The 23451-nt window shown below is 38.3% G+C and overlaps 1 protein-coding gene across 16 annotated transcripts in view; it reads left to right on the top strand.

Moving 5' to 3' along the window:
• PARG (poly(ADP-ribose) glycohydrolase) overlaps positions 1-20110 on the top strand; it is a 129717-nt gene extending 109607 nt beyond the window's left edge. For 10 of the 16 annotated variants that reach the window (XM_063817542.1, XM_063817540.1, XM_063817538.1 and 7 more), the window contains 3 exons: positions 5465-5570; positions 18099-18227; positions 18896-20110. In XM_063817542.1, the coding sequence (XP_063673612.1) occupies positions 5465-5570; positions 18099-18227; positions 18896-19050 (390 nt within the window). In that variant the 3' untranslated portion in view covers positions 19051-20110. 16 annotated transcript variants of the gene reach the window in all.
• Positions 20111-23451: the final 3341 nt, after the last annotated feature.

The raw sequence follows: 23451 nt of genomic DNA, 5'->3' as shown, positions 1-23451 counted from the left end.
GGTTCAAGCGATTCTCCTGCCTCAGCCTCCTGAGTAGCTGGGATTACAGGCATGCACCACTACTCCCGGCTATTTTTGTATTTTTAATAGAGACGGGGTTTCTCCATGTTGGTCAGGCTCATCTCGATCTCCCAACCTCAGGTGATCCACACGCTTCGGCCCCCCAAAGTGCCGGGATTACAGGCGTGAGGCACTGCGCCCAGCCAAATCATTTTTTAAAAATGTAAATCCTGCACATAGAGACTACTATAACTAGGCCTCACCTTCTAGACTTTTTGTGGTTCAAACTTAAATCATTGAGAATATTTCTGCTTTTGGAATAGTCTCCTACATGCTTATGCCTGAATCACTCTTCTTTTGTGACCATAAACTTCTGCTGTGAGCAAGGTACCTGTTAAATGCTTTTCTCAATATGCTTTTCTGTTTGATACAGTTTTTCAAGGAAATTTGAGGGTTCCCCACCTGTGAGACAAGGAAATACCTCGAGTGTAATAGAGCCTATCAACACATGGACTAACTTTGAGAAAGCACCTAGTTCAGGGCCTGGCACATGGGAAGGCATCTGATAAATGTGTGTTCTTTTATTCACTGATATATTCCAAAAAATGTGTTATTTTAACAAGGAATTAGTTTTTTAATTCTTTCACTGAAAAAGGAAAAAGCAGTAAATGATTTTGTTAAATGTCATTGGCAACTTAATCAGAAACTAATCCAAACAACTTTAGGCCTTCTAAATTAAAGCATTTGTCCCTTACTAGTTACATTTACCTATTAAAATTGACTTAAGAATTTTGGTTATGAGCAGCAGGAGTCTCACATAAACTGACAGCACAACTTGGAGACAATGTTTAATATTTTATATCTCATGTTTTACAAACTTTTAGAGCAGAAGTCTGTGTTAAATCACTTTAGAGATGACTTGCACAATTCTGCTTGTGTGTGTGTGTGTGTGTGTGTGTGTGTGTATGCATGCCAGAGAGAAAGGAGGAAAAGAAAAAAAAAAAAACCCACATTTTTCTATGCGAAAAAGTAAAACCAGTTTTCACCGTCAGAATTCAGTATGGATCTCTGACCTCTGGGAACCTGTTTGCTACTTTTAAGCATTACTCACCAGTTAATAATTGAAAAGCCAGTCCTACAAAGTGCTTTCCAGGCCTCTGGAAAAGGTCTGCTCCATCCAGGCTCCACCGGTCTTATTGGACCCACATCGTGACCTGCAAGTAGAGTTGGTTTTTAAAGGGGGGAACCAGTCTCCTTTTATCTAACTGATACTGTGAAGCAATGTTTAATCCTGTGAGAGATCAGCTGGGTATCATTCTAAAGGAGAATTATTTTAGGGTTAGAAAGATTTATGACTTCAGCTTGTAAAAGTGGCAAATAGCACTGCAAGAGAAGAAAGAAATCACTTGTGAAAAGTTGTGTTTGCCATGTTAGGTAGGATTTTAGGTAGGATTAAGTAATGAATATGTTTTGTGGAGCTTTCTGAATCTGAAATTGAACAAGGTGGAGAGATAGAAATCATCCCTATTTACCTTTTTAAAAATTGATCTGTTTATTGATGTTTTTGTTATTATTCACCACCGTATTTGGAATAGGACTGTTATTAAACCAAAGCCTGAAAACAAAACCAGTCAGTATTTGCTGCTGATATTCCTAAGAAGTTCAGCATCTGAGCACTTACAGTCTTTTCATAAAATATGTGTCACTTTACTTTTCGAGAATGTTCAAATTGTATCATTTGTAGTGGGTTTTCCCTTAAGTTTCCCAATATATAGAATCAGAATAACAATTAAATACATAACCCAATCTTGGATTTTATACATCAGGAAACTAAGATCTGCATACTTCTTTCATTTTATATATTGCATTTTAGAATAGCAAAAACAATGTATTAATGTTATAATTATTTTAGGGATAAAGTCTAATCTCAGCTACTCGAGAGGCCGAGGCAGGAGAATCGCTTGAACCCGGGAGGTGGAGTTTGCAGTGAGCTAGGATCACACCACTGAACCCAGCCTGGGCTAAAAAAAAAAAAAAAAAAAAAAAAAAAAAAAAAAAAAAAGTCGTAAGAAATCACAGAATACTAAAAACCTCAGAAAATCAGTATCAATATCCACTGTGTATTAAGTTAAAGAAGTATAGTAGATTGATTTCATATAAATGAGTAACTCTTTAGGAACAATAATTATTAAATTATTCCAGCAAATAGAATAATGTATTTACATGATAATGAAAGACATCTTTTAAGTAAAATCATGCATCACTTAAAGATGGAGATATGTTCTGTGAAGTAGTCACTGTGCACATGTCACTTTACACAACCTAAGTGGTATAGCCTGCTACTCACCTAGGCTAGATGGTATGGTCTATTGCTCCTAGACTACAAACCAGTCGAGTGTGTTACTATACTGAATACTATAGGCAGCTGTGATGCAACGGTAGGTATTTGTGTCTTAAACATAGGGCAGGTACTATGAAAATAATGGTATAATAATCTTATGGGACCATCGTCATGTTTGTGCTTCGTTGTTGACTGCAACATCACTATGCAGCACGTAACTGTCTATCTGCTTGGGCCTTCTAAAATTGATATTGAAGCCAAAGATCTTACTTAAGTGTAAAATCTTATACATCAGTTTGTGCCAGACTATTCCCCTGGATACCATTTCTTTCCTGGGCCTCATTTTGGGCCTGTAGACTTTATACCAGTTTTGTTTGGTCTCTTTTCCGTTTTCTTTCCTTCTTTCCTACATCTTTATCATTACCATTTCCTGGTTGGTCTCTAGTTTTTAACTCTAGGTACTAATATTTTCATCTTTCTTCTCAATACATCCCTTTGCAACCTTCAGGACTCCCAAATTACCTTTATGTTCGCTGTCTTCTTCCCTTCCCATCAAAACTCATTCCAAGAGAGGGTTGTTCATTGGTATCTTCTGCTTACTATCCTGAGGTCTCAGTGCTTCCTTTTTCTTTTCCCCCTTCTGAGTTGTTGATTAGTAAAAATAAATTGCTGTGTCATTGCAGACTGTCAGGGCAGGGTATGGCTAGAGTTCAAGCTGGCTTTCTTTTATTCTCGCAGCTTTCTGATGAGTCTTCTCAAGTACTCTTGCTCTGGGTGGGGGAAAAACAAACGCATTTGCCAATATAGAGCTCTTGAGAACTCCTAATGCCTTTCGCTGTGGAGTGAGAACTTGGCAACTCTTTTAAGGTCTCTATCCTTATCTCATCTTTGTTTCTTTACCAAGGGAGTTCAATTCCTACTCATAAAAGGAAAGGTCCCCTGATTCAAGGCTCTGCCCTGGTCTTCAGCACTTAAGGCATCCTTCTTCCTAGAGAAGGGAGAAGCCTGGGCTGACTTTCCAAAGAGGGCTCAGGGCAGCATACTACTGCTGTCTTATTTCTGACCTTACAAATGCTTGCTTCTTAACAGAATAAAATAATTTTGTATTTAATCATTATAACCAAATTATTCTAATTTCTATGTAATTTTATCATTTAATTTTTATCTGATTAATATTTTTTGGTGGCAGGGGTGGGGGATAGAGTTCACTGTCACCCAGGCTGGAGTGCAGTGGCACCATCATGGCTCACTGCAGCCTAGACCTCCCAGGCTCAAGCAGTCCTCCCACCTCAGCCTCCCAAGTAGATGACACCACAGGTCTTGCCATATTGCCCAGGCTGGTCTCAAACTCCAGAGCTCATGTGATCCTACCACTTCAGCCTCCCAAAGTGCTGGGGTTACAGCCATGAACTTTTAAAGATTTGATCTAAACACTGAATGAGGTTTATTTTCAGTTTCATGGTTTGTTTTTATGGCCATTTTTCAAGATAGATAATTTTCCAGGAAAATTGGATAATATTTTCTACTAGATTTTGCTTCTAATAATTTAAATGTTTCAAATTCTCAATCATTAGGCCTTAGTTTCACTAAGCTATTTTTGCACATTGAAGTAAAGTTAACCCAGTTATTTAGAGACAGCAGTAAGAAAGAAACTAAAACCATCCTGATAGTATAAAACAGAGAAATGAACTAGGAATCTGAGGAAGCCTTCTTCTCTCTAGGCATGTTAGAAAATTCTGACATGAAACAAAGCGGCAAAGTTATGTTTATTCTTCCAGAGGGTTTGTTTTTTCCCTTGTTCGTTAATGACACAGACTATCTTTCAAGAGCCTATTCAAAACAAATGGAGCTCTCAGATTTTTTTGACCTGAAAGAGATTTTCAGAAGCTCCATGCATCTGACTATGCAGGTAATTTGTGAGCGCTTGTGTAAGCTCTATACCACAGTGTTGAATAATGATCTGGTACCAACTTATAATTAATATCTGTCAGGATTTACAGTCTAGGAGGGTATGGAAGGAATAGCCTTGTTAATCCATCGAGACAGTCTGTAAAATAAATTTTTATACCTTTGTGGAAACTTCAAAGAACAATTTAATATATTTCTATGTGTGGGTTTCATAGAAGCATCTTTCTTTATCCTTGGTTTTTCTCTGGGAACATTTGTCAAGATCATTCTTTTAATTGTATTTGCTATTATATGTAAGCTATATTTTAGGCTTCGTTTGGAACTTGAGAACCCAGGGGAGTTTTGCTTTGCTGCTGTATTAAGCCTGTTACAGTCTGATCACTTCAGAAAATAAGAATTTAGAAAGAAGGCAGAAAGACCAACTAGCTGACAGCAAAGAGGTGGAAATCAGGAACTCTGGGATCTTACACAATGGTCTTCTCATATAGAAAATGAGCTGTTCATTTAATTAATACTTAGCCAGCATCCTCAGAATATATTGTACTTTTCTCAGATTACTGGCAAATTTTTAAATATTCTAGCTTAAAACAGAGCTGTGAAACTAGAGAATCTTAGAGCCAAAAGGCATCTTAAAGGTTATTTCATAACCAGGTATAGGAATCCCTTCTATAGATTGTTGCTTGCTCTTTGTTAAGTATGTCAGTAGCAGGAAGCACATTTATTAATCTAATCTCCATAACTGAGAGAGAGAATGCTGAGGAGGCATAATAGTGACCCTTTGCCTGATGAAAAAAATAGTGATTAAAGCCTTCAAAGAAAAAGAAAACTGTTCTAACAAGTCCCTTTCCTGGTAGTTTTTCCTAGTATTTTATAATTGGGATCCTATTAGTTCTTGAAATATCTGCTATTTTCATTTCTGTTTGTTTGAAGTGGAAAAATAAATTGGGACCTGTATTAGTTTAAGGGATTTTATATGCTTAACATTCAAACAAATAAATATTAGAATTTATCATTTCTTAGTCTCTTCCTTGCATAATCCCAGGTTTTTCTCTCCCTTCCTCCCTCTTTGTTTTTCCCTCTATTTTGGCCCCTATGGAAAAAAAAAATGAGAAATTGAACATAAGCTTGATAATGGACACTGATCCTAGTACATCAGTCAGAAACACTGTTAGTGTCTAGGCACTCACAGGCTTTGATAATTCTTTTATCCTGCAGGCTTACTGTGGATTTCTCCGTCCTGGAGTTTCTTCAGAGAATCTTTCTGCAGTGGCCACAGGAAACTGGGGCTGTGGTGCCTTTGGGGGTGATGCCAGGTTAAAAGGTAAGTTGTTGTAGAAAAGGATAAAAGCATTCTGCCCACACAAAAAAAGTTAGTCCTTCAAACCAGATTTCTCATGTCCTGTCATGAGACCACAAAAATCTAAGAGAAAAGGAAAAGGAATATTTAACACTATTTTCTTTTTTCCTATTATGTTTGAAGGAATTCTTATTTCATTTACCATTTTCCTTCAGAGGTCACTTATCACTTTGATCCCCCAGACACAGTATTTTGTTGAATATTGAAAGGTTGGCAGGAGGAGAAGAGCATGTAATGACTGCGAAGTTTCAAACCTGAGTTTGCACTTTCCTCCACTGGAGTGATTTTTATGGACAGTTATTTCACTGACTCATTCATCCACCAAATTTAATAGCACCTCTGCCACTTTCTAGGCACAGTGGTAGGCTCTGAGATACAAAGATGGAGAAGATGTGATGCCTGCTTTGGAATTCACAGTCCAGCGTATGAGAGAGAGGCAGTATGAGACCGATGCAGTACATGGGAATGAGTGCTGTAGTGGAGGCCCACAGGGCTGTGGGAGCACAGCCTGGGAGAGCTGCATGAATGGCACAGATAGGAGGCATCTGGATGTCCAAGAAGCAGAAACATTTCTTACGTGTTATTGTTTGTGGTAGGAAATTCACAAAACCTGATCAACAAAGCTATTGGCCATTTACTACATTGACATTTTTTCAAAGTATCAGTTATAGAAAATAATACTATATCATTACTTAGGATGATTACTTTTCCATTTCATCCCAACTGGTCTGACACCACCTGGGTGTACTGCATTGCAAATCTGACACTGACTACCTGGAGTAATCGCAGATCTCGCCTTTTAAGAACAGAGTCCACAAGACTGCCCCCACTTCAGACTCCATCCACAAGTTTCAGGGGAATCCCCAGGCCACGCACATTTCTGTCCAGCTGGTTACTATTGTAGGAGGTTCCCATGTCCCCACCTCAGGTTCCATAATTTACTAGAATGACTCACAGAACTCAGAAAAAAGTCCTGTCCTTACCACTGCAGTTTTATTATAAAGGAGACACATAAAGCGAAGCCTAGAAGGGAAAGCAGAGCTTCTACAACCCTTCCCCTTAGTGTCAGGGCACCCCACTCTCCTGGCACATCAGCGTGTACACCAGTCAGGAGGCTGCACTGACCTTTGGTGACCAAAGATTTCACTGAAGTCTCATTCTGTAGGCATGATTGATTAAATCATTGGCCACATGATTGAGCTCGGTCTCTGCCCTCCCCTGACTCCCGGATGTGCAATCTGAATCGCCTCATTAGCAGAACAAAGGCACCAGCACTCAGGAAATTCCAAGGGTGTTTGAAGCTTCTACCAGGAACCTAAGATGGCACACCAGAAAAATTCTTTTTTATACCACAGTTACAAAGTAGCAAGCAATAAAGCAGACATAAAACAGCCAGCTGGCCTTAATAGCCGAACTATATTTAGATAAAATTCATCTCTTTGAGAATACTTGAGTCTGTCATAATGTAACTGCCTTTCCCCTCATCAGTAAAATGCTTCTTAATATTTTTATAAAAATGACACATTTATTATTATTTTTTTAATCTAGAAAAATACCATGAAGTATATAAAAATCACTAGAATTCACTGTCAGCATTTGGTGGCCATCCTTCAGGTCATCTCAGTAGCAATGTATGTAACTTGATGAAGTGACACCCTCTATTCTATTCTCCAGCCTCCTCCTTTTAGAAAGTCTGCAGTCTCATGGATAGTTTTCAACTATCCATCTAACAAATGTAGATCTACTGAGTACTCAGCATTTGTTAGTGGCTACACAGTATTCTGTTGTATGCACATATGTACCATAATTTATTTCACAGATTCTCCATTCAGAGTTTGTTTTCATTATATTATAAGGAGTACTACAGTGTGTAGTACAATTATATATATTATGTGTAATTATCTTCTTAAGGTAAATTCCTAGAGGTGAGATTAATGACTCAAAGAATACGTATACTTCATTTTGATCCTTGTAGATTCCACTCTGAAAGGTGATATCAATTCACATTGTCTTCCTCACATGAACAGCATCACCAAGACAGGACTTTGTTACTATTTTTCATTTCTCTAAGGTTCAACAGTTTTCGTGTTTATTGGCCATTTGTTTGTTTTGTGAATTGCTTTTTCATGCCTTCTGCCCATTCATCTCTTTGGGAGTAGTTTGATTTTATCACTGGCTAGTAATAACTCTTTGTATATTAAAAAATATTAATTGTTTAACTGTTACATGTTATAAACATTTTTCTGCTTCTTCATTTATTTCAACCGATCAGGCTGAAGTTACTGAGTTAGCTTTTATGTGTTCACATTTTTGTGGTGTGCTTATAAAGATGTTTCCTGTCCCTTTATGCTAAAGACTTTCACCTACATTTTCTTCAAATTCAAAGACAAAAACTGCATGGTGCTATTTTCAGTGTTTGAGGAAACCTATTTTTCACTCTGGGCTTATTGATCTTAAGACAGATACTTTTTTCCTGTCTTTCTCTTAAGTAAAATGAATGACTAGATTCAAGTCATCAATCCAGAAGCTAGGTCTGCTGTAAGCCGTGGTCATTTGTGATAGACAGTTTGGAAAGCTTTATAAATGTGTTCACTTCTTTTCCTTTTTTCTTTTTTTCTGGCTTAAAAGCCTTTCAGACTGCAGCTGTGCTTGCTCTGGTGACTATCAAGCATAGTAGTCTAAGATTTCCATTATATAATTCATTTCCTCAACTATTGAGATTTAAATTTTGAAGTAACTGACATTTCCCTCCCCTTCATTAGCATAAATATTCATTAAAAATTTAGAACGAGTCATAAAGTCCTTCAATGGGGAATTGGTTACTGAACTATGATGCTAAAAAAAAAAAGAAATTATGGTACATTTATGCAATAAAATATTATGCTTCCTTTAAAAACCATTATAGAAATGTATCTGCTGACAGGGAAAGATGGTTTTGGAATATTGACAAATGGGAGAAATACCCAATGTATGCCATATAAACCATTTTAAAATTAAATTGTGAATATAAAATATCACACACAAATTTGAAGTTCTCTATGTTCATCTGTTTACGTGCCAGGATTAACTATGGTTGTTCTCTAGTGGGTGATACTCTTTGTTTTGTTTTGTTGGGGTTTTTTTCATTTTTTATTTTTAGTAGAGATGGGGTTTCACTATGTTGCCTAGGCTGGTGTTGTGATTACACTTGTGAGCCACCACACTTGGTCAGTGATGTTTTATACTTTATTTTTAATCTGCATCTTTTTTATTGTGAGCATATATTGTTTTTGTAACAAAAAAATCTTATAAAAAATGTTCATGGTGGGTAACATGGGCAGGTATAAATCCTTAAACTTGTATTTCTTTAATTATTAATAGAAATAAGGCTAAGCTGAGCACGATGGTATGCGCCTATAGTCCCAGCTACTTGGGAGGCTGAGGTGGGAGGAATGTTTGAGCCCTGAAGTTCAAGGTCAGCCTAGTAAGACCACATCTCTTACAAAAAAAGAAAATTACAAAAGAAAGAAGGCAAATTTTTTTTTTTTTATTTTGAGACGGAGTCTTGCACTGTCGCCCAGGCTGGAATGCAGTGGCACTATCTCGACTCACTGCAACCTCCACCTCCTGAGTTCAAGCAATTCTCCTCCCTCAGCCTCCTGAGTGGCTGGGATTACAGGTGCCTGCCACCATGCCCAGCTAATTTTTTCTATTTTTAGCAGAGACAGGGTTTCACCATGTTGGCCAAGCTGGTCTCGAACTCCTGACCTAATGATTCACCTGCCTCAGCTTCCACAGTGCTGGGATTACAGGCATGAGCCACCGTGCCCGGCTGGCAAAATATTTTTAACATGCTTGTTACTTAATTGTACATGAGTTTTGTGTTTTACCACAATTAGTTGTTTGTTTTTGTAAGATACAGGGTCTCATTGTGTCACCCAGGCTAGAGTGCAATGGCGCGATCATAGCTCACTGCAGCCTCGACCTCCTGGGCTCAAGGGATCCTCCTGTTTCAGCCTCCCAAGTAGCTGGGACTGCAGACATGCACTACCATGCCCAGCCTCACAATTAGTTTTGAACTGCTTTAATTGTACATTACTTTGACAACTATTAAGAGAACATTTTTAATATATTAGTTCATTCAATAGACAGTTTACTAACAACATTCTTCCTCAGGCAGCCAGTGGCCCTAAGAGCCACAGGCTAGGAGAGAAGGGACTAGGGGGAGATGGAGGGGCTTTGGGCCTGGCTCCAGCAGCAGCCAGTGGCCTCCTGCATGCCTGTGCCACCAAAGGGGCTCCCTGTGGTCTCCTACCTGACCTGCATTTTTCTGAGCACCTTGTGGAACTCATGTGAAAGCTTTTGAGCCAGTGCAAGCTCTACTTATTTCTGGTGCTCCTAACTGTTCCAAAGTGACCCCCTAGTTCATACTTGGCTTTTAACATTTCATTGAAGTTTTAGCTGATTTATTCCTACCCATTTGTGTGGTGACCACCTCTTTCTCCTGTTACTTTCAAACATAAAACAGTTCATGTGTTTTATCTTCTCAGAGGGGCTTGTCACCCTTTGGTTGCCTCGAAAACTCAGCTCTCTTATAAACTCAGAAAAAGTCATAATTTTGTAGATTACAACATTTGGGCTTTTCTCATGGTTGGGGTAGAAGGAGCTTTTTTTTTTTTTTTTTTTTTTTTAAGCTTTCTACATCTCGTCTCAGCAGAGATTTTTGCGTGGCGGGCTTCTGCCTCAAATGTACCACCAGACCCTAGGCACCCATGAGAATTTTAGGAGATAACTTAAAATTATCTCAGTGGTTAGTTTGTTAAAAATTTTGCTTTTATCTCATGTCTAATTTTATTACATTGTAATCAAAGAATGTAGATAATACTATTTCTACTTTTTGGTGTTTCTTGAACTTCTCTTCATGGCCTAACATAGTCAATTATTGCAGACATGTTGGCACTTGAAAAGGTGTCGCTGAAAGGTATAAGACTTACTCTTTTGCTGTAAGATTCCATACCTTTTAGGTCAGACTCTGTCCTTGTGACTTTACTTGCTTATTTTGTGAAGGAATTGAGTGCTACTTTAATGTTCCTTCTTCTGTTGTGCTTTTGTAAATTTCTCCTAGCATTTCCTTTGCTGTTTACTTACAAGTTCTTCCAACTTGCCTTATTTTGTTGTTGTTTTTGTTCTGTTTTGTTTTGTTTTAGGTGCTTAGCAGCCTGAAGCTGTGGTTTTTAGTTTCTCTCCCTAGTGGTAAGCGGAAAAGAGGGATGAGGAAAGGGCTTTACTGGCCCAATCAGGAACAGAAACTAAGAACCCGTGACTGTATTCTCTCCCTTGGACTTCCCCGTATATGTTACCTGACCTGTAAACAAGTATGCCATTGCCAGTTTACTATCATTAAAATGTGTCTTGTTGCATTTTTTGCATTTTCTTTTCTATCCCCATTCCCTACCTTCAGTACCTAAAAGTGACTTGCAAATAAAATATGCTCAATGAATTTCTATTTAACAAATATATTCAGTAGCTTCTGTGTGCCTTTAATTAATCTTGGGCTTTGCCCATTTTTCTGTAACTGTCTGTCTGTACCTGGCTAATTACTTCGGTCCCTTGTAAGATTCTACTCCAGTGGTAACTACTCCAGAAAGACCCTCATTCCCTTCCACCAGAAAAGTTCTGTATTAGGATTCTTTTGGTTGAAAGAGACACTGATGTAGCTTATACCTTCCACCTAAAAGGGGACTGTTGCTTGACGTGGCTGAGAAAAGCAGCGTAGAGTTGGCCTCAGGTATGAGTTGATCCTAGAATCAGGCTCTCCCTCTGTTTGTGTTGGTTCCTCTCCTGCCTGCTTCTTTCAATATAATGGCCTCATTTTCATCTGTCTCCATCAGATTATCTCTGCCTGACAGGAACCAGGACCAAATAGTTCCAGTCTTGCAACCCTGCAGTTGAGTGACCCAAGAAGAAAGGAGGACTCCTTAGTTTTAAAATGCCACAAAAATACTCTAATTTGACCAATTGGGATTACTTCTCATCCCTTGGACCAAATTGTCATAGCCAGGGATCAAGAAACACAAGACACATCCACTAATGAGATTTAAAGGATTTCTAATTTATTTCCATGACATATGTATATTAAGTGAAATGTTTCTGAGATATAGAAACTTCTTATAAATTTCTTTCAGACCTTATGTCCATTTATATCAAACTTAAATAATGTCTTCACTAGTTATTTTATAATTTTGGAATCAAGATAGTTAAACTCCAGAAAGACCATTTCTCTAGAAAAAGAATTTAGACAGTGCTGATATCTCATTTTCTACCATGCTGTGATTGGCCTAGACTAGCCCGTTGACTGAGTTTTATAGGAAGTGTGGTTATGGAGTTGGGGAAGGGGTGACTTCCAACCAAAAATGGAAGGTAGGAGTATAGAGCATTGGATCAGGTCACCTCGTTTGTCTACCACAGGCTCCTCCTCAATTTGCTTTCTTCTGCCAGAACAGATCACACTCTCTTGGTCTCTCTCAGCCTTGCTCAGGAAGATTACTTTCTTAACATTTCTGTATTATCCTTTTTTGTGGCCCCAGTGCTGAGAATGGGGTCTGGCATGATAATGTGCATTCAAAGGTGTCTGGAGCAAGTATCTATTTCTTACAGGTTGAGTATCCCACATCTGAAAATCCAAAATTCAAAATGCTCCAAAATTTACCAAAAGTTTTTGAGCGCATGATGCTCAAAGGTAATGCTCTTTGGAGCATTTCAATTTCAGATTTTCAGATTTGAGATGCTCAACTGATATTGCAAATATTACCAAAAAAACAATGAAATCCAAAACCAATCTGGTCCCAAACATTTCAGATGAGGGATACTCAACCTGTGTCAGCACCTCAGAGATACTGCTGAGTTAGTGGACTTGGAAAATGGCTTTAGGAATTTTTTTAACTATCTGTGAGCTGGGATCAGCCAGGTTTAACAGTCACTGCATTTTCTCTTATGGTTTGCACAGTTACCCTTCCATTTATTGCCCCTCTTTTAAGAATGAGAAACCAAGGTTTATAGACAGCCAATAAACCTGTCCCAAGAGAGCAGCTAGCAAGTGTCAGAACCAACATTCAAACTTGGCTCCATCTTCTTAAAAACCAATATATGTTCATTACTATTGTTATTATTAGTTGAGAACATATTGAGTGCATACTATGTTCTAGGAATTGTACTAAATATATTCTTTACCTGTATTAGCACACAACAACCTATTTAGGTAAGTTTTCTTTTTTGTCTGTATAGGGGCAACAACTGAGGCATCGAGAGGTAAATTAGCCTAGAGTCATACAGATAGCAAGTGGTAGTGCCAGGATTCAAACCAGGATTGAAGCCCTTGTGTGCTTTTGTTATTTAATCCGTATTGGCTGCAAGCTCTGGATCTGGATCTAGATTTGGGAGTTACCATTCTAGAGATGGTGGCTGCATTCTTGAAGAGAGAGTATATTTAAAGCAGGTGAGAGGACCAAAGATTGAGCCATTAGTAACATCCATAGTGGAAAAGGAGGGAGTGTCAAGATTTAAAACAGTAGCCAGAGGACAAGACCAATTGGAGAATAAGAGTTGGCCTCGAAGAGTGCTGTGTGGTAGAAACAAGAAGTGAAATGCTTTTGGGACTGGTGAGCAAAGCTGAGCTCTCAGGGTACCCAAAATGTGAGAGCTCACAAAGTGAGCTCAGTAGAAGGACATGCGTAGTACTTTCAAATCTGTACTATTTTGGCCTCCTTGACAGCATGCATTTAAATCGTTTGAATAAACAATGTAAAGACATTGCTCTGGCTGGCATGTGGTAAGGTCTGCTTGGAGTTGACCAGGGTGGATTGCCACAGCAGCCCAGAAGCAGTGGGCAAGGGCATGCATTCTTGAGTTGGTGGCCCAGTCAGCTCCACCGCTTTCTGGCTGTGTGACCTGAGACAAATTACATAACCTTTTGATGCCTAAATTTCTTTATTTTCAATATGGAAATAATAATTCCCTTGTTGAGTTTTTGTAAGGAATCACGAGGTAGTGTTTGTAAAGCTCCTAGAACAGTGTTCAGCATGCTATAAGAGCCCAGTGTTAGCAGTTGTTACCAATATTACATGCTGGTGGCCTCACACCACACTTGTGGTGTGAGTATCAATCATCTTACCCATTTTGTGCTTGGTCCATTTGTTGCAACAGGACACTATGAATTGCTTTTCATGTTATTCATATTTATTTGTATTTTTTCGTAGCTTAACATTGATGCCAAAAAGAAAATTAAAACCAAGCTCCCTGCAGGTTAATTTAAGTGATTATTTTGGCACATAGTTGTGCTTGAAGTTAGAATTTGATGTTTTTATATCATACTTGGAATCAGTCCACATACTCTAATAGACTTGTGATTTATTCTCATCTAACTTTTGATGCAAGAGAGTTCACTTAAATCATGAGGCATAATTGTGTAGATTTGCAAAGATCTTGGGGGTGTTGTAGACAAGGAGGCCTGAAGACAGTGATGTTTTAAAATAAACTCTTCTCAGTGTTTACTGATGTATCTAGGATCGAGATTATCTTTCTGGAAATTTCATTTATGTATGTATAGTCTAGCATTCAATGGAGGGAAAACAATTGTAACAGTGATTATGGATTTCTAAACTCTGACAGAATCTTCAGGGAGCATCTGATTTAACTCCATGGTGTAGTTGAGAAAAATGAGGCCCAGAGAGTAACTGGCTAGTCACAGAGCTAGATAGCTGGCAGAAGGCTGAAGATAGAACTTGGATCTCCTGCCTGCCAGTCCTAACTAGTCTAACACGTGCTTATGGTGCAATATGTACTCTAATAGAAATGGGTGTGAAATCAAGAATGTAATGTGAATTGGTTTTACTTTTTGATTTTCTCTTAATATAAAATAAATTCTATAAAGAGATAAATTTTAAATGTTTTTTATTAATACTTCATTTTCACAAATGGCAAATGACTAGAGATCTAGTAGGAAATAGGATGAAAAAGACTCTTCTTTGGGTCTCTGTCTTTTTTAATAGTAAATACTTAACGCTAAATTTTCATTTTCAGTAAAAGGTAAGAAATGGTACTTCTTGGTCGAGAAAGATGATGATTCATTCGTTCCCATTTTTATGTGTAGTTTAGGTTAATTAAGAACCTTTTGAAATAGGGTGTATTGAAACTTTAATGTATGGATAAGTTGGTTGAGCAGTTTTAATTAAAACTTATCTCTATTTTGAAGTTAATTACTTTCAATACTCTGAGATTAATGAGGCATAGTCATGGCACCTCCCATGTTGTGGGTACTCAATGAATATTAGTTTGGGAATTAGGACATACTTTGATGGTATTTTAGGGTCTTACATATATTATGTCATAGATTCTTTCCCAAATCTGGGAAATACTCAACGATATCAAATTTTACTGGTTCAACTTAAAATTTTTTCTTCCTATGTAATTTTTAAAACTTTCTATTTAAAAATAATTTCAAATTTATAAAAATAAAAATACACACCTTTATGTATGCATATATATGTATACACATGCACATAATTTTTTTCTGAATTATTTGAGCTTAACTTACATATACTATGCCCTCTTTCCTAAATACTTCAATTTGTAGTTCCTAAGAATAAAATATTACCTTATATAAACACATTATAGTTATTAAATTCATAAATGTACACTGATATCTTATTTACTCTTTCATCTATATTCTCATTTTGTCAGATGACCTAATAAAGCCCTTTCTAGCCTTTTTCCCCTCTAGCACAGGGTCCAGGGTCAGCTACTGCATTTAGTTGTCATGTTTGTTAGCCTTCTTTTGAATTGAGAATATTTCCACAGCCTTTTTTTGTCTCTTATGACATTGATGTGTTTAAAGAATACAACGTTCTTTGAGTTTGTCTGCTGTTTCCTTGTGATGAGGTTGAGGTTATGCATTCTCTGTCAGAATGCTGCATCAGTGACACTGTCAAGAGGCACTTGATGGCCATCTGACACTACAGGTGATCTTAATTTTGATCACTGTGTCAGGCTGTTGCCCAGTTTCCCCACTGCAGAGTTGAGGATTTTTTTCCTCCCTTGTAACTAATAAGCAATCTGTAGGAAAACAAAGGCAAAATTTTCCCTAGATTTAGCATCTGTTAATGATTCTTGCCTGACCTTTACCACAGTGGTTGCAAAGAAAGGATGTTCCTATTCTAACACCCCAACCACACTAACCAGTTAGTCTTTGGCTTTCTCCTGTGGGGAAGAGCTGGCCCTTCTGTTTTTTGTTTCGTTTTGTTTTTTGTTTCGTTTTGTTTTATCCATTTGAGCACTACTTTACCTTCTGGTATAACAAAATATTTTGAGGTCATCTTGTACCTTTCTTGTCCAAACTATAGCATTAAGCACTTCTTGAGAAATCTAGTCCATTTAGGGGGAATGATGGTAGAGACCAAGGTTTGGGTGCTGGGTGTGCTCATTGCTACTGTGGTGTCTCCCTTTTGGCCCTTTTAGCAGACAGAGCTAGGAAATATATATGTGCATACACACACATACCCACACACACACACACAGATACACATATTTTCGACATCATGAGTATACACCAATGCCTTCCATTTCAGTCCATCCTCACACAGTTCTTTTTTGTCTTCCTCCATTCCATTTTTGTGTGTCCCTCCTTCCATAGTGAGACACCTGTTCCCAGCAGCATCAACACATTTATTCATTTGCTCATTCCTCTAATACAGTTCAAAATAGTTTCAGAGTTGCTTCACCTCTACTACTATGGTAAGCAAACCTTGTAAAAAGAGTTGGGAATTTGTTTGCAGTTCTCTCCTTCTGGCCTAAGACCATATATTATGGTCTTATGGACTTATATAAGTCATATATTGTCTTTGTAAGTTACTTGGGTTCTTTCTTTCTTCCTTTTCTTCTTCCTTTCCCTTCAGTGTGGTTATGTTATTTATTTGGACTAAAATTACGCTCATTTATTTTAGTTTACCTTCAATTGTAGGTTTCTCCCCATTCCCATTCTTAGTATTTTAATTTTAATTTGTAAATATGTAGAATATTAACATGCTGTCAAAAATCAAAACTGTAAAAAGATACCCTCTTTGGCCAGGCACATTGGCGCATGCCTGTAATCCCCACACTTTGGGAGGCCGAGACGGGCAGATCACTTGAGGTCAGGAGTTCGAGACCAGCCTGGCCAACATGGTGAAACCGTGTCTTTACTAAAAATACAGAAATTAGCCAGGTATGGTGGCAGGCTCCTGTAATCCCAGCTACTTGGGAGGCTGAGGCAGGAGAATCGCTTGAACCCGGGAGGCAGAGGTTGCAGTGAGCTGAGATCACACCACTACATTCCAGCCTGGGTGACAGAGCAAGACTCCATCTCAAAAAATATATATATCCTCTTTAATGTTTTAATTTGATTCCCATCTTCCCTTTTATGAAGTAAGAGATTTATAACTAATGAAAGGGCATTTATTGTAACTGTATTCAATTTTGTGGTTATTTAAAATAAATCCTATCTATTGAGATTGTAAGGTAACTAAATTTTCGGAAACATACTTCAGGCTCAGTGATTTGTAACTTTGATTCCTGGAGATAGTAGATCTCGATTGTTTTTTCATTCTTATAACACACCAGAGAGTGACTGTCCAGTGTTTTCAGGAACTCTGCAGAACGGGAGTTCTGCAGTGGCCAGTGGAGGTGGGAGTGCAGGAGGGACGCAGGTGTGCTCCCCAGCCCATTTTGAGAACTCCTGCTGTGGGATTAAGGAGAATATTAGAACCTCCCAAATGTGCCTATACAAAAGGCCAGTGGCTGTGTGATAAGACACAGCAATTATATCAAGTAAGCAAACACAAAAAATTTTAGTTCCAGATTAATAGAAGCGAATATAAATACTACCTTAGTCCCATGGTTTGCAGCTTCCTTTATTTGTGGTTCAGCAAAGGTGCCTGTGTTGGAATTCTATAGTTTGACGATATTCTTGGCAGCATGTCTGAAAAGCCACACAACTAGGTGATTTATGTCCATCCTGTATTCCCCATTTCTTTTTTTTTTTTTTTTTTTTTTGAGATGGAGTCTTGCCCTGTCACCCAGGCTGGAGTGCAGTGGTGCAATCTTGGCTCACCTGCCATCTCCACCTCCCAGGTTCAAGCAATTCTCCTGCTTCAGCCTCCCGAGTAGCTGGGATTATAGTCGCCTGCCACCACACCCGGCTAAATTTTTTTTTTGTATTTTTAGTAGGGTTTCACCATGTTGGCCAGGCTGGTCTCGAACTCCTGACCTCAGGTGATCTGCCCGCCTCAGCCTCCCAAAGTGCTGGGATTACAGGTGTGAGGCACTGCGCCCAGCCTTGTGTTCCCCATTTCTAATACCATGTATACTAGGTTTATAAATCTTTAATCTAGGATGAAGCTGTGGCACACCAGCTGGTAAAGAGCTAAAGGTATCTAGGTGGAAAATGTCATGATATAGCCGTGTCTTTTCTCTTTGCCTCAGCCTTAATACAGATATTGGCAGCTGCTGCAGCTGAGCGAGATGTGGTTTATTTCACCTTTGGGGACTCAGAATTGATGAGAGACATTTACAGCATGCACATTTTCCTTACTGAAAGGAAACTCACTGTTGGTAAGTAGGAGATACTCTTGACACTTGGTATCTAGATGGATTGTACACCATTCAGTGGGAACACTTGCTAAATCTGGATGAATCACAGTGGGTACGAAGAAACAAAAGCATGGCTCTAAGCAGGAAGGACAAAGCTCTCGGAGGGGCAGCATTTGCAGAGTCTTTTTGTTCTGGCAGAGTTTCATCCACAGTCTTGATAGGGTATATCAGCTTATTAAAGTAAGGCCAAGAAGCTGGAGTTGGTGTTCCTTTTTACTTTTGTGTCTATAAAAATCTAAAATGGGAAAGATGAATGAGGGTAAGTTCAGATCTGAGAAGCCCCACTGTCCTGTTTCTCAGACCTGCCAGTGCTCATCCAGTGTGCTTGCTACCTCAGGAGCAAAGTGTATAACGAGGGCTGCCATGAACTCCCAGGAGGGTGCATGGACAGTGTACCATGGATAGCCTGTTGTTATCATGAGCAAAGAAGTTGTTTCTTTAAAGAATGTTAAAAATCTTGTTTAATTTATGTTGGGAAAGCCTTTCAGGCATATGAAATTCATGCTGTATTTTCAAAAGCCAAGTCTGAGCATATGCCATTTAGATTAAGATAAAACTGGAGTGTTCTTTCTAAGGTTTTTTCAATTACATACTTTAATGTGCCTCTGGTCTGACCTTTTGCTCTCCAGGAGATGTGTATAAGCTGTTGCTACGATACTACAATGAAGAATGCAGAAACTGTTCCACCCCTGGACCAGACATCAAGCTTTATCCATTCATATACCATGCTGTCGAGTCCTGTGCAGAGACTGCTGACCATTCAGGGCAAAGGACAGGGACCTGAGGAGCCGAGCGAATAGCATCTCCTCCCACCTCCCACCAGAGATGTCCTGTTTGAGCTGTCAGGTGTAATATATGAATTGACTTAAGTTAATATAAATGTGTACATAATCCACATTTGTAGTCAAGGACGCAATCTCTTCCACACATACGCAGTTGTCAGTTGGTACATCTAAAGTCCCTCCATCCTGACTCACGTGGACTTAGATATGTTTTGTTTCTATTTTCTTCTATTTCAGTTTTCATTCTTTGATGTTTATTTCTTTTGTCCATCAGATCTCTTGTGAAATCCCATGGAAGGTTGTGCTCAGCCTGTCGGGTCTCTTTCTTCCTGCCCATATATTATACCAGTTGCTTCTGCAGCCCGCAGATGCCAGCGATGCCAGGAAACAAGTTGAAATCCAGGAATCTCTTTAACTGATTTTGCTAAAAATCTCCCTGTGAGCCTTCCACTCAACTCTTAATATGCTTGCATTGTTTAAGTTTTTAAATTCTGAAAATTAATAATTAGGGTTTTTTTCATATGTGTTGCATAATGCAAACCTCCTATGTTAAAATAGTTTCTTTATTTAAGATAGAATAATTTCCAGAAATTGTACTTTTGAGGTATCACTTTTATCTGTAATGGTTTGTCTGTCTTTTTTCCTCTGATCAGTATTTTTTTTTACCAGTTTTGGAGACTGGCTGAGATGAAAGGAAATGTGGAATAAAAGGAGGTTTTCCTGATGTGGTGTAAAGAAAACAGATTCAAGAGAATTGAAGATTTTTTTTGTTTCTTGGTACTTTTTTCTTTTTAAATTAGGACTAATGTTTCTTTTGTGGTGCTTGAGGCATATTCATATAACCAAAGTTTGAGAACTGGGAACTTCATGCTGATTTGTACATATTGAAGTTTCTCTGGTATTCAAAGGTTATATAGTGAATGAATTTTCATTAATAAATCACTTTGTCAGAAACTCCCATATCATCTATATTTTATATATGTATATATAAACGTATGCTCTTTAAGTGTGTCTATATGTGAGCACATAAAATCTAAATAAAATTGGACTGGTGGGAAACAATTAGGTTTAGGCATTATTTGGGTTCTGTTTAACGTCCTTTATCACAATTATGCATTTTTAAATCTGGCGACAAACATAAATAATAACGTCTTTCAGAGGTTAAAGTGAAAGCCAAAGCCCATCCTGTGTTAACCGAAAGTGGAATTTCATCACAGAAGCACTTACTACTCAGATTTCCAAAACAATCCTAAACCACCCTGTTGTTGTTCTGGTTTACCATCAGCTGTCAGGAAACACTAGTGGCGGTCAAATCCTATTCGTAAGGCACTTCAGTGGATGGCCTGACCTCCTGCTACTGGCAGGAAAAAGACAGGGCCTTGGCTGGTGGCCATCACACTTTTTGTTTATGTAGAGATTGAGAGGATAGTGAGATTTGGCACCTGAAGGCAGCCACTTGTCACTGAAGTTTTTTACCACAATAACTAAGATTTTTAGTCATCTCTCAAATTTGGAAGAATCTGTCTTTAGTTCTGTTGATACTAAAATCTTTCCCATTCTTTGCTTTGGTTGCAGATTCATGGTTGTTTCATGTCCTCACTTTTTCTAGCCCCACACTCGTCTCCTCCTGTGCAGCCCAAGACTAAGTGACCCGTTCTTTAAAATGTTTCATGAATAGGGTAGGTTGGTTCTTATGGTAGAGAAATCATTAATCCAAGTAAGAAGTCACCCAGCTGGGTATTCCAGAACACAGAAAGTAAGACTCTTTTGTGGAGAGCTGTGTAAACAAATGGCCTAACTCCTAACATAAATGTAAGATGGGCCAGCTAAATGCCCTTTGTTGACTTAATGTAGGAGCTAAGAGCCAGTCAGTGACTGCCATCCCCATTCCACTGGGGCCTAGACTCTAGGAAAGTAGCACTAGAGGTTACAAAGTTATATTCTAATGGAAATGTTACATTTCCCTGTAGTGAATCCATACAAGTAGGGCAAAAGGTGAAGTTTCTTTTATTGTAGCTGGAATTATATTACCTCAATCCAAATAGTATAATTTCATCCATAAAAGACAAAATTAGCTTAACAAATGAACTTTACTTGGTTATCAAAGTATTTTAAAATATGGAGACCTTGGGGATAAATTAATACAGGAGGTTCTTGGTGGTAAAAGGTGGAGACCATCATTGTGGAATCTTGTATTTTCTATTAAGGTTTGTAATAGTCCTACAAACTTGAACATAAATTTTTAATATTTGGGAAGGAACATTCACTGAAGAATTGATAATAGACTAAAAAATATAGCTGTTATCAATTAATACATGATCTGTCCTTGAACACATATTCACCATTATGTAAACCTCACATTATTTCAGCTTATTTATTCCACAGATACCAATAGACATGTTTTCACATTGTAGCATCTCCCAAATCAAAATACTTCTAAAAATTGGTAGTATGTCGGCCGGGCGCAGTGGCTCACGCCTGTAATCCCAGCACTTTGGGAGGCCAAGGTGGGTGGATCACCTGAGGCCAGGAGTTCGAGACTATCCCGGCTAACATGGTGAAACCCCATCTCTACTAAAAATAAAAAATTAGCTGGGCATAGTGGCAGGCATCTGTAATCCCAGCTACTTGGGAGGCTGAGGCAGGAGAGTCGCTTGAACCCAGGAGGTGGAGTTTACAGTGAGCCGAGATCATGCCAGTGCATTCCAGCCTGGGTGACAAGAGCAAAACTCCATCTCAAAAAAAAAGAAAAGAAAAGAAAACTGGTAGTATGTGTCACAATTTGCAGAAATTTTTCCTATTGGTACATAAAATTAAGACACATTTTACAATCTATGGCATCTTGTATTTGACAAAACGTGGTAATTTGAGTAACAACTATATGCCAGTCACTTTAAAGCTTTGGAGCTTATAATTGTGACCAAGATAGACTGAATCCCTGTTAACGAGTTTATACTCTACCAGGGAACATAGACAATAGCTACAGATAAATCATGATTATTGTAAGATTCTGTAATATTAGAGTGGGGTAGTCAGGAAATTTTTTTTAAAGGAGCATTTCGGACATATACAAAAATAAAATAGGGTAATATACCTGTCACTCATCTTCAATATTTATCCGTTCATGGCTAATCTCACTTCCACCTATATTCCTACCCATTTACCCATGCCAAATTATTATAAAGTTCATCCCAGACATTATATTTTATCTGTAAATCAGTATGTCTTAAAAAGATGACCACAGGATCATCACACACACACATCAAAATAATCGGGAAAGGACTTCTGATTCCAAAAGATGGAATAAACATACTTTTCTCTATTCTTTCTTCTAAACTCATTTAAAAAGCCCTGAACATTATATATAAAACAAACAAGAACACTTTGAAAGTTGGAAAAAAGAAGGCAGAATTGCTAGAGACCTTGGAAATCAAGGAATAAAATAGTGGTGAGTTCCCTGGATTTTCTTACTGCCTTGTATATCCCATACTTAATACCAGTTACTGGAGAACCCAACAACCTGGAATGGCTGTATGTAGACAGAGGCTCAAGAAGAGCCCATTCTCTGTAGCTAAAGGACCAGGAAAGTGCAACCAAAAGCAATGACACATTGTCTACAAGACAAACACAAAAAAGGAAAACTAACAGAATTAGTTGCCAGCAGACCTGCCCTGATAAAATGGCTAAAGGAATTTTTTTTGTTTTTGTTTTTGTTTTTTTTAAGCAGTCCAAAGGTCTTTTGTTGTTGTTGTTGTTACACACCTATTATGGCATGAATTAGTAGAGAACAGGTTCTGGCAGCTCAGGCTCCTTCCCATTGGTTCTCAGAAAGTGTGCTTCTCTGAGAAGAACAGGCTGGCGCCTCAGTTAAGCCCAGGTACCTTTCTCTTTGGCTTCCTTTTTTTCTGGTCATTTTCCTTCACACTTCTCAAGACGCTATCTCAACCTTTAGAGTCCTTACCACACTCAGTATGCACATTAATCTCTTGACAAGAGTATTTCCCTTAATTTGTTTACAACAATGCCAATAGCATGGTGGGTAACATTGTGGACTCCCAGTTTTGCCATGGGAACATTTGTGGGTATTCCTTTTCAAACAGTTCCCATACTGATGTCTACGGTATGACTTTTCTTGTTAGATTCGTGTGTATGTGGCCAAAGGAACAACTGCATGTTATAAAAGGTCCAGAGAACATATATCAGGTGCCTCTCCTCCTTTTTGTGTTTGTCATTTTGGTGAATTATTAGAAAATTGTGGTTCTGGCTGAAATGCTAAAGAAGTTCTTGAAACAGAAAGGAAACCATCAATGAAGGAATCTTGGAAGATCAGGGAGGAAGAGTAGAAACAGTAAAAGTATGGGTAAATACAATACACCTCTGTGGGTTTCGAAATTACATTTTTT

The sequence above is a fragment of the Pan troglodytes genome, chromosome 8 (assembly GCF_028858775.2).
Source record: "Pan troglodytes isolate AG18354 chromosome 8, NHGRI_mPanTro3-v2.0_pri, whole genome shotgun sequence".
NCBI classification, from domain to species: Eukaryota; Metazoa; Chordata; class Mammalia; order Primates; family Hominidae; genus Pan; species Pan troglodytes.
Note: the sequence above shows the minus strand (reverse complement) of the source record. Positions and strands in the feature narration are given on the sequence as shown.